At 38.9% G+C, this 11,337-nt stretch overlaps 1 protein-coding gene across 4 annotated transcripts in view; it reads left to right on the forward strand.

The window, feature by feature from the left end:
- Nucleotides 1–11,337, forward strand: part of cep295 (centrosomal protein 295) — a 30,020-nt gene that overhangs the window by 9,632 nt on the left and 9,051 nt on the right. For all 4 annotated transcript variants that reach the window (XM_088345597.1, XM_088345595.1, XM_088345596.1 and 1 more), the window contains exons 15-30: nt 76–237; nt 338–529; nt 717–820; nt 2,784–2,871; nt 2,954–3,136; nt 4,024–4,163; nt 4,325–4,736; nt 5,171–6,057; nt 7,179–7,355; nt 8,602–8,727; nt 8,796–8,862; nt 9,259–9,431; nt 9,854–9,995; nt 10,064–10,148; nt 10,520–10,619; nt 10,702–10,742. In XM_088345597.1, coding sequence (XP_088201723.1) covers nt 76–237; nt 338–529; nt 717–820; nt 2,784–2,871; nt 2,954–3,136; nt 4,024–4,163; nt 4,325–4,736; nt 5,171–6,057; nt 7,179–7,355; nt 8,602–8,727; nt 8,796–8,862; nt 9,259–9,431; nt 9,854–9,995; nt 10,064–10,148; nt 10,520–10,619; nt 10,702–10,740 — 3,077 coding nt within the window. In that variant the 3' untranslated portion in view covers nt 10,741–10,742. The remainder of the gene's footprint in view (nt 1–75; nt 238–337; nt 530–716; nt 821–2,783; nt 2,872–2,953; nt 3,137–4,023; nt 4,164–4,324; nt 4,737–5,170; nt 6,058–7,178; nt 7,356–8,601; nt 8,728–8,795; nt 8,863–9,258; nt 9,432–9,853; nt 9,996–10,063; nt 10,149–10,519; nt 10,620–10,701; nt 10,743–11,337) is intronic.

The raw sequence follows: 11,337 nt of genomic DNA on the forward strand, positions 1-11,337 counted from the left end.
ATTGTACTAGAATAAATGAATATATATACATATAAGAAAAAAAGTGTAACTTATACCCTATTTTTACGACCATAGGGCACACCGTGTTAAAAGGCCCAGTCTCTCCAGCCTCACATTATGCTCACCAATCAGCAAAACCACCAGTGACCCGCGTCCGGCTCGGCGTAGTCGGAGAACAGCACGAGCTAAGCGCCATTCAAGAAGTTGTAACCCCAGTGGATGCCAGCCACGTGGCTGGTCAGTATCAAATTTAAGTCATTGTATATAAAATATTGTTGTTACTGAAATCGACATCTTAACACACCTTGCCTCTTAAATGCCGCCTCTATCATCTCAGGTCCAGAAGATATTTTTTCTGTGCCACAGCACACATTGGATTGGTCTCTTCAGCAGCCATATGGGTCTTCTGTAAACTCGGAACAAAGTCGCCGACCCGCCTCACTGTTAAGTTCGAAAGGATCTACTCCTTCACCCTTTCGGGAAAAGTTGCTTACAGGGACCGGAACATCACCAGTATCTTTTGAGAATAGTAAGTTTTTTTCTTCTTTCCATCACAATCGCAGTTTTTTTAGTTCGTTCAAAGTACTGGCTTCAATTTCAGTATGAGAAACCTCAAATTCAAGACTGGGTGATGCAGTTTTCTGTTTTGTGTAGATTTTCAACTGCCATTTTTTAGGTTATTGCACTCAGTCAGAAACAATCTTTTTGTTTTTCAGGTTCACACAGCCACCTGTCATCAGGCTCGGACAGGGGAGGTTGTTACTTTGGCTCACTACTCGCAGTCAGGAGGTCAGCAGATCATTCCAGGTCACCTAATGAGGTAAGTCTGCTGAAAATATTCTTATTTTGTATTCAAGTCATTGAATCCAGGAACACTTCTCATGCCCTCTGAGGTTCACAACTTGTGGATCAATGATGAAATTTAGCCAAATCTGAGCCTTGGCAATGTCTGCCTTGGACAGTGATTACGCATGAGAAGCTTTTAATTGTGTTTGTGTGTGTTTGTCAGTGTGCGCGTGCATATTTGTGTCTTTGTCTTATTAATCTGTCTGTGACGGTGTGAATGTACTTGTGAGAACGTTGTCTTGTGTGTACTGAGCAATGATGTAAAAAAGAACCACCTGATGTGTATTTTGCATCAAAATACATTTCGTGAGGGTGTCTACACTTGAACTGAGCTCATTGTCTGTCTGTGTGGGCATGTATGAGGTGAATTATAAATGTTTGTGTTTGTTTATTTGTGAGTGAGAGTTGAATGTTTTTTGTTTGTGTTTGTGTACTGAGTGATGATGTCAAACTCCCTGACCTGAAGTGTATTTTCAAATCGAAATGCATGTTCATGAGGGTTTCTACACTTGAACTGAGCTCGGTGTATTTGCGTTCGTCTTTGTCTATTTACTTTTATAGTATTTACCTACAGCACACACTGTAAAAGTAATTTATTATCCACTGGTAGGGGATTTTACTCATTTAAGGTATAAGAATTGTTATTTTACCATAAGTCTATAACGTTCAAGTCTAATTTTCTTATCAAAATAATTGTGAAAATAAATCTGTAAAAGAGAAAGTAATATTTAAAATAAAAAAACATAATGTGACGGTAGGGAAGAATAATTTACGTAATAAAAGAATTATTTAATTGATCTATTTTAATACATTATCCGTGAAAGTGCTGACATTTTACAGTGCATGACTTTGTTACCTCTTCATAAGCTTTTGCAAGGTGGTAAAAAACCTTTAGTATATTGGTGTTACTGGACCTTGGATTTTTGATATGTTGTGAAATTAGACCCTTCCAAAGATGTACTGGTAAATCTATACACCGTAAAATTCCGACTAAACGCTGTGACTTATTCCCAAGCTTTCAATGATGCGGCTAATTTATGCATCTTTTTCTAACGGTCTCCCGAGCGAGAGAGTCAAGGAAGCCCCAAGTTTAATGTAACTTTGCGCTTTGTGCATGAATACCACTAGCATGGACAGACCCTCATCGTACAAAAGGTTTTGCTAAATGCTAATGTGGCGAAACGAACGCATTACAAGAAGCAATGTCCAACGACGCATAAATGTTTAAGGCGGATTTCTAATTATCTGTTAGCTTTATGGTATATTTTGGAGTAAATATTTTACACGGTTGGATTCTATGGATTGTTTTTGATTTAACTAAGCCACTTTTATGGACATATAAAGAAGTTGAAAATAGCCAGGGGACGTACCTGTGAGTCACCTTGGCTTTATGGTTTTCGGGTATCTTGTTTCAGACTGAACGTGATCATTTTGTGATGAGTATATTTTGAAATGGTATCTTGAATCCCAAGAGTTATAATGTGTGGCATGACATATTTCAGTGACTGGTGACATCGTACGGACACCAATTTATCAAAAGTCCAGCGGGCCGTTGGGGCGTTGAGGAGTTAATGTACTTTATATTAATTGAACTCTTTCTGTGTACCGTCTTTCATCGTAAACATCTCATGTTTCAAGGTGGGCACATGCGGCTTATAGTTAGTTGCGGGTTAAGTATGTACAAGATGTTTTTCAAAATGTACTGGGCATTGAAAGCATTTTTTAAAAGTAAGATTTCTGAAAGTTTATTTCAGATATTTAAAATTTAGTTCCTTTCATCATGTGTATTGGCAACATAAAGATGGTTGCAAGTCAATTTCAAATGACTAAGCTCTTTATTATTAGTAGAGTTGAACACGATATGTTTTAGGCTTTTCTCGTTAACTCGTCAATCCACTGTTTACTGTAATGGAGTGTGTGTGTATGTGTGTTGTTAGTTTACTCATGGACCGCCAGATGCTGAATGCATGTCCACCACAATATCCACTGGTACCTACATAACAAGTGATCCAGACGCCAACGCAGGTAAGAAATAAGTTGGGATATTGGATGGACTGAATGAAATCTTACTTAAATATTCCTTCCGGTCCAAACATCTCGTTAATAGTTGAATCTCCAGCTCATGGTGCCACGGACAATTCCCGACTTGGCGCTCGGTCCAGTCCTTCCAGTGGCCAACCCCAACAAGCTGCACTCACTGCACTGTCCAGCAGCAGCAACGTCCAGCGCATCATCGACCAATATGCCAAGGAGCTCAATATCTCTCTAAGCTCTGTGGCGAAAATCAAAGGTACGGGAAAAGTGCTTCCTTCACATGGTGGTTCTGGATTTTCCAACGTAGGACACATTGAGTTGGGAAATTTTTGAATGGACGCATTTTGTATACACCCCAATCTTGTATTTAATATTTGGTCTTTTCATCTAATAGAAGGTCAAGTCATGTTTATTTGTATGGCCCTTAATCACAAAGCGTCTCAAAGGGCTGAACAGACCACAGATTATTGCAAACCACAGACTATAATGACACCATCCCCTGATCTTAAACCTACATGAGGGCAAATAATACAGATATTGTCAACATAAAATGTAGGATATATATATATATATATATATATATATATATATATATAAGAGAAGGTGACAATCAATTAGAAAATCTACAATTTAAAGGAAAACAAAGTATCTTGATGGGGAAAAAGCCAAAGCTTATCTTCAACCTTTTTTCTCAACTGTCTTGACACCTTCCTTACTAGTATATTCAAGATACAAAATGATCATAACAGCTGATAAACACAAAAAGGAAAAAAAAAATCAAAGTTGGTTGAATATGAAAGTTTTATTGATCTCACTTTGCATGGCATACATTATTGTAACAATATATTTCTTGAGATATTTTGATCAAAATATAAAGATATTCATTTTGGTTTCATATCACATTGTCAGGATCAGCGTAATCATAAAAAAATGTGGTTTAATCTACATTACCATTTCCCCCCTATTTTTCTTTTATTAAGTCCAATTTGTAGATCTTATACAGGGAAATGAGAATTATATGTCTTCAACCAGTCTGATAAAAGTAATCTTTCTTTCTTATCTGCATTTTATCTTTTTAAGATGCATGATTATCCCCTTCCTCGAAAAGACTGACTTTATACACATTGTCCTTTTGGTCTACAGGCAATGAACTTCCCATTGGGCAGGGAAGTAACTCTTCACATTTCCAGCAATCTTTTCAGCAAGTTTCTGAGCCACGGGGAAGGGACAACACAACGTCTCATGTGGCTCATCCTTCTCGAGCCACCAATACAAGCGAAATGGTCAGTGAGCCACAAAGCAGAATGAATCTGAAAAAATTGTATATTTTATTGCGGGTTGGGAATACTGGCAACTAAATAACGATTTCCTATGTAATGCCGTACATTTATAAATATTTAGTTTCTGTTCAACCAAGTTCTATTCTTGCTTGTTTCTCTCCCAGAATCGTGACCAGACGGTCTACCCAATTCTGAAGCCGCTTTTGGTTCATGAGGATCAGAACTCGTTCCGACTTCTACATGGTCAAGTTGGTGATCAGTCGTCTTGCCTAACTGACCAAAGAGACATAGCCACGGAGTCGCCAATGGGTCAACCGGTAGCGTATTCGTCCATGATTGGCCGTTCGCCTGGTCCCCCAATTCCTGTACGGTCAAATTTGATTCCAAGTCACATCCTGGAACAAGTCGTTCAAGAGTCTATCCAGCGATGGCAAAGAAACGAGCGTGAAACCAACGCGATTCCGCAGACATCTCGGACAGGACCCGCGTGGGTGGAGGAGTTTCCAGAGGGGAACTCCATGAAGCCGCTTGTCGGGGAGTTGGATGTGTCTTCTAGTCAAGACACCAGAAGTTCAGGTTTGAAGAAGCATTATATACAGTTCAATGGCAAACATTGGGAATGTAAATATGATACAAAAATCAGCTCTTTGGACAATTGTTATGGGCTGATATTTGAAAGAACATAATTTTTTCCAATTAATTAATCTGTCCTTACTTATAATCTTCATTATTTCAATGTTCAATGCCTCACACCTCGCAGTCATACCTCATACCTCAAAATATGATTCAAGATTTTTATTTCAATATGAGAGTGAAACATACGAATAGTTTTAAATTGTAAACATTTTTTTGAAAATCATGCTATTGGCTTGTTTTTCACGGTTAATGGGGACCAGACTGTGTATTTATGATAAGTCAAATGTAGACATGGTAATGACTAGCACCGTTCATGTATTTCTATAAAATGTAAAGCTTAAAACCCTTCAACTTCGCCATTTTTATTTTTTCAGGCGAGAGAACTGGCGTGGATCTCGGCACCTTGTTGGAGGCCACCATTCCTTTGTATCTGTTGTCAGCTCCTGAAGCCTCCAATTCTGACACTTCCATCTCTGACCCGAGATCACATCCGCTGGGCGAAAACTCATTTCAACCCCTCCAAGCTGTAGTCACCAGCAACGAAACTGCACAAGAGCCATCCGATGCTTCCCCTGACCGCTCAAATGAGATCGCCAACGAAACTGCAGAACAGTCTTCCGCCTCCAATGCTGGCACTTCCGTCTCAGGTCCATGTTCACTCCTGCCTGGAGGAGACTCCTTTCACCCACTCCAAGCTGAGGTCACCAACAGCGAAACGACAGAACATTCATCTGATGCCTTCCCTGATTCCTCATCTGAGTTGACCAGCAACAAAACAGAACAGCCACCCAATACCTTAACCCACTCGGCTGAGGTTAACAACAACGAAACGGCAGAACTGTCAACCACCTCCAATTCTGGGGCTTCAGTCTCTGGTTTGAGTTCATTCCTGCCTGGTGGGGACTTTTTTCAACCACTCCAAGCCGAAATCACCAACTATGAAGCGGCACAACAGCCCTCTGATGCCTTCCCCGATTCCTCAGCTGAGGTCACCAGCAACGAAACGGCTGAACAGTCGTCCGCCGCTTTTGCCGACTCCTCAGCCGAGGTCACTAGCGTTGAGACAGCCGAACAACCGTCCGCCACGTTCCCCGACTCCTCCAATGGATTCCTCTCGAGCAGCCAACTCAGTGTGTCGCCACGTAACGACTGGCGATCACAAGGAGACGCCTCTGTGAGCGAGCAGTCTACCGAAGGGCTTCGAGCGGGAGAAGGCGGATCTCCAGAAGCATCCACTTGGCAATGTGGTGACACTCTCCAGGTCTTGTGTGGGATCTTTTAATGATTGTGTGTTTATCAGTTACAGTAATCCCTGTATCACGGTTTACTTAATCACAGTTTCGCTTTCATCGTGCATTTTGATTGGCTAAACCGTCGCTTTTGCCCCTTTTCTGCCTGTGTCCATCTGTGAGTCAATGACGTTGCGGTCTGAGTTGTACATGTATGTGAAACAGCTTGATGAGCCGACGTTACGTATGCCTAAATCTTTTTCAATTTAAGTTTCTTTAAAAGCCATCATATCAATAAAACGCCCTGGCCGACAAAAGCACCAAAAGACAGAGGAAGATGCTTTCTATCGCCAAAAAATTTGGACTTCTCGACTCCCTAAACTTGCTCTGGACCCACATGCGGCTCTTAGTGCTCCATTGTGGCTCCCTGGCAATTTTTCAAAAATGTTTGATAATGGAAAAATATATGGTTTCTGTTAGACAAAACACAAGAAATTCTTAACCTTTTACAACAAATGTAGATGGAGAGAGGTATGAGTTTCCTCCCTAAAAAGTTGTATAATGCTTTTAATTTTGCGGCTCCAGGCGTGTGTAATATGACTGAACATTTTGGGTTTCCCAACCCTGCTTTGAAGAAATGTAAACGCAATTTTCCATAACCTCTGCATGATAGTGACAAAGTATCTGAAGTAAAGTGGATCGTGTCTCTAAATAGTACAGGTTAAGCAATTAAGCAGCTAGATTGTTTTCAAAATGATCTTTTGACAGTACAGAAGTTATTTGTAAAAAAAAAAAAAGAAAAGTACAGTATTTTTGTATGTGAAACAAATGCTTCAGCCTATAAATTAGGTTTGTTCAAAAATTGGACGTGTAATAATTTAAAAAATGGTTTCTACTTCTGGGGTTTTGACGATCACGCTGGGCCTTTTTAATCCGCAACCCTCGCAAAAAAAACGAGGAAATACTGTATTGTGATTGTTTCTGATGCAAAAAACAAGGGATTACTATATCGTGTTTGATTTTTGAGTGTAGTGTAAGTTTGTTTCGTAATATATCAAATACATGTTTTTATCTGCTTGCTTTGTTCTTTGTTTTCTTATATGCCTTTGTTTAAAAGAGTCTAACATAATATTTGTCTCCTCTGTTATTGCAGGTCGTTCAGCTTTCGCAATCCAACGTGAGCAACGCTTCAGGTGTATTCCTCACTCTTCCGGAGGAGGATGTGGAAAAGGCGCAATTTAAAGCTGAAGTCAAAGTTTCTAACCCCACTGAGGAGTTGAAGCCCGAGGGCAATTTCAGCCCGATTAGGGACCTCACTACTAAGCTGTTGGTATGTTTTACTGCTACTTGAATTCAGACAAACATTTTTTTGCGGTTTTATGTATGTTTGAGCATGTGCTTCATCATTATGGATAACAAAAACTTAAAATAAAGAGAATCGTATGTAGAAATGGATGGATGGGTGAATACAAAATAAGGGCTAGAAAATAAGACTCAGTTTAATTTACAAATCAATGGAGAGAATATTTACATATATATATACATATATACAAAAATTGAAACACAAAAAAATCACATCATGCTGCAAAAGAAATAAATCTTGATCTAATTTACAAATGTTCACATCTGTGTTACAACATTTTCCGATCTTTAAGGTACACCTAAAACCCCTCTTGGGACGAAAATTTCAAAGTGCCCATTGTAACCTGGTCAACTTATATAAATCAGTGGACAGAAGTAGAAATGCATACCGTATTTATACGTGTGCATTGTATTTTATCTCATTATCAGACTATTTTTTTCTCATGGTGCCAGAAAAATATGTTTGAAAATGGAGAAAAGAGAAAGTCGCCCTGAAAGCAGTCCGATTTATTCATACCTTTCAGGAAGACTTTTTTTCCATTCTCATTTGTTTCTGGCACCAGGAGTTCAAAATAGTGTGATCATGTGTTGAATCTAATGCCGTTTTGTATGTCATCTGTATCCCTAGGGATTTGGTTTCAGCACTCAACGCCGCGACCCGGATTCAATTCCCGTTACATACAATGTTTTGCGATTATGATTAATGACATTTTTCGACTGATCAATAATTGCACTAGTACAGGTGTCTCCTACGCGGTGTGCCCGCAGACCTGTGCTGAAAATAGTTTACGAGTGCTGGGTCATTGTGATTTTCTTGCAAAATGATTTTTTTTGTGGTCGACTGACTACTTCTAATAATTAACCTGGTAATAAGATAGTAACAGCATAATGATAATATAAATTGTTTTTCTAGAAATGCATATCAAACTGGGTGCCCTTGAAACAGGTTTGTGTCCCCTGCGCTAGGAGCTCATTTTGTAGTTTCAATTCCATGTGCTTTATGGGCTGGTGCGCCTTTTATATGAAAAATATATGAGCAAACATGAATTTTTAGGGGTGGGATTTATAATCCAGTGTGCTTAACAGTACACAAAATACGGAATTTATATTTTTGGTACTCTAAACAGGAAGGTGTTTTTTTACATACATTTTTAGTCTTTCCCCCAAAAGGACAATGCTTCATTTTAAATCCTTTTTTTTGTATCTTTTTCCAGGAAGCAGATGATATGAAGGGCATCCTAGAACAATCTCAAATAACACTGCTAAGCGACACAACACTGCAAGACAGCATGGCACTTGAAGACGAAAACATGTGGGAGGAGGAAGAAAAAGTCCCTGAGGTATTGACTTTGTTATACCAGGACCTTTTCAGATTCTATCTTATATTGATCTGTTTTTCATATCGTAGGAATCCCAAACAACCATAATGGAGAAGGCTCCGGAGGCCTTCGAGGACCAAAGCCCAACAAATGCAGGTATTGTCTGCTGTATGCTATCAATACAAAATTGATTGACTGTCAGACTGCATTAGCTTGCATTGCTGAATGCTGTCAGTGTTTACGCTCTATTTAGTGGCTTATTATGAATACCGGGAATTTTTTGCCGTATCATACAAAGGCAAAACACAGGTTGTGTAGCCCTAGTCTGAGAAAAGGTTTGTGTTTAGATTTCTGTCCAACAGCAAAATAGACTCCAAGTGTTAATCCAATTCCATCAGCAATACATGAGAATAAAATATTTTAAATTCTTCCAATATGCATGTGTGTACATGTTGGATTTTGTTTAATAAGCAAAGTAATATATCATGCCCGCATAGTCTGAAATTTACGGCATTATTCTTTACGGTATTTTAATTCTTTTTATGGCAACAGGGGTACTCCTTGAGTTCAATTGGGGGTTCCAACCGCTCGGTGTCTCAGATAAGCGTCAAGCTCTTCAAGAGAGGTCTGCCCGCCGGGCAGAACAAGTTAAAGTTAAAGGGGCGCTGGCCAGGACCAAGGAGGTGCTGGCGGAGGGGGGCTGGAGGTCTGAAAAAGAGGACAAGGTTAGTATCTTGAAGTCTAATTGATGAAGTAACTGATAAAACATTCAAGGAAATGATAATGAAACGAATGAAAACAAAGATAAATATCATTTTATTTTACATTTTCCAACAATCTAATCGAAATGTATTTATAAATCCTGATTTGCATGCTCGCGTGTTTGTTCTTATCTTGCTTATAGGCTCCAAAACAGCTCAACTGATTTTCATGAAAATGTACAAAGTTGTACTTTAGGCCTTAAGAAATGTTTTAGCTAGGTTTGGTGTCAGGGTATCCCCAATAGATACCATCAAAGTTGATAAACATGTGCCTTGGTGTACAAGCTGTGCTCGGGGTGCACCCCCTAGTGGCTCCCTCCCTAACCGCAAAATTAATGAATAAAAACCTAGATTGATGATAAATTTAATAAAACCTATTGTTGCAGTCACGCTCGGAAAAAGGCAAGACTCAAAAGGTCCTGGCAAAGACTGAAAGAGAGGTGCTGGTCGGGGAATGCCCGCAGCCTAGAAAGGGAACCAAAGTTGACAAGTCCGAAACTTCTGACGTAAGACAAAAGACTCTTGCAGGTAGACGACCATATAAAGAACTTATTGACATTTGTACCCCAGTGGTTAAGTTTAGATATGTTTCCCAGCAGCGAGCGTGTCAACAAAGCTGAACGAGCAGAACGAATTCAACAGAAACAAACAACTTGCTGAGATGCACAGGCGAACTCAAAGGTACTGTTTTCATTTGTGTTTTTGATTATTATTTGATTATTATTTATTTTGATTAGAGATGCTAGACATAATTTTGGCAAATTCCCTGGGAATCCTCCAAAATCACTTGAAATAAACCCCTCTAAATGGCTAATAAAAGTAAAATTTGTAAACATGACACCCGCATGTATGGACTGGCCAATAAAACTGTTTAAAATGACCAGATTTTGTCCAATTAGACTTTGGTCCCATGTCAGCAAATGTTATGTTCCACATACGGCGAAAATCATCGAGTAATTACGATTGAAAATCAGAAGTCATGAACACTTGGAGAATTTGTAATCGTAAAGATGGCTAAACTATTGTGCGATTCTTTTATTCTTTTTTTTAAGATTGTACGAGCAGCTAGAGGAGGTGAAGGAGCGCAAGGCGGTCCAGAGCCGTCAAGAAGCATACGCCATCAACAGACAGAAGGCCAAAGCCTTCCACATGGTAACTTTCCTACTTTGTTTTTATCAGTCACATTCACAACAGAGAGTATCAACAGAAAATCATTTTTTTTGTGCCCGCACAGAAAACCCTTCAGAAGCTTCGTGCCAAGCAAACTCATTGAATGTATGTTTATACCTGATCATATTTTATAAATAAATTTTTTATTTAAAAAGGATATCCGGTGATATAATGAAAATGAAATGAAAAATTTCATTTTCATTTCATTTTTCATTTCATGATATAAGAAGAAACTATTTTAACCATGTGATTCTGACATATGGGAATCTAGCATTCCCTCATTTTTTGCAGTTAATCTGTCCCACAACTAATTGTTTTTCAACGTTTTTTTGCATCAGGCACATTTGTTTCCCTGAAAAAAATCCCATGGGACACCACAAGTCGGTGCTGTTGCATCTGCAGTAAAAGTAAATCCAAATGAAAGATGGCTTTCGCTAGTCACACGAATTGGATAATTATATATCACTATTATTGTGCCGCGGCAAAGTAGTTGGAAAAACACTGCCATAATATAAAAAAATATAAAAAATTCCTCCAAGTATAAATCGTATATACTGTATATGTACTACACATTGCTAAACACTACGAGGTTAACCAGACCAATTTATAGCCAATTATGAACTATAAAAATCGGACCAAAAAAAAACCCAACAGGCAATGCTCATTTTTGTATTGACAAGGTTGTTCCTTGGTTATTTAT

This window comes from Urocampus carinirostris, chromosome 10, assembly GCF_059441175.1.
Source record: "Urocampus carinirostris isolate Australia breed hairy pipefish chromosome 10, RoL_Ucar_1.0, whole genome shotgun sequence".
Lineage (NCBI taxonomy): Eukaryota > Metazoa > Chordata > Actinopteri > Syngnathiformes > Syngnathidae > Urocampus > Urocampus carinirostris.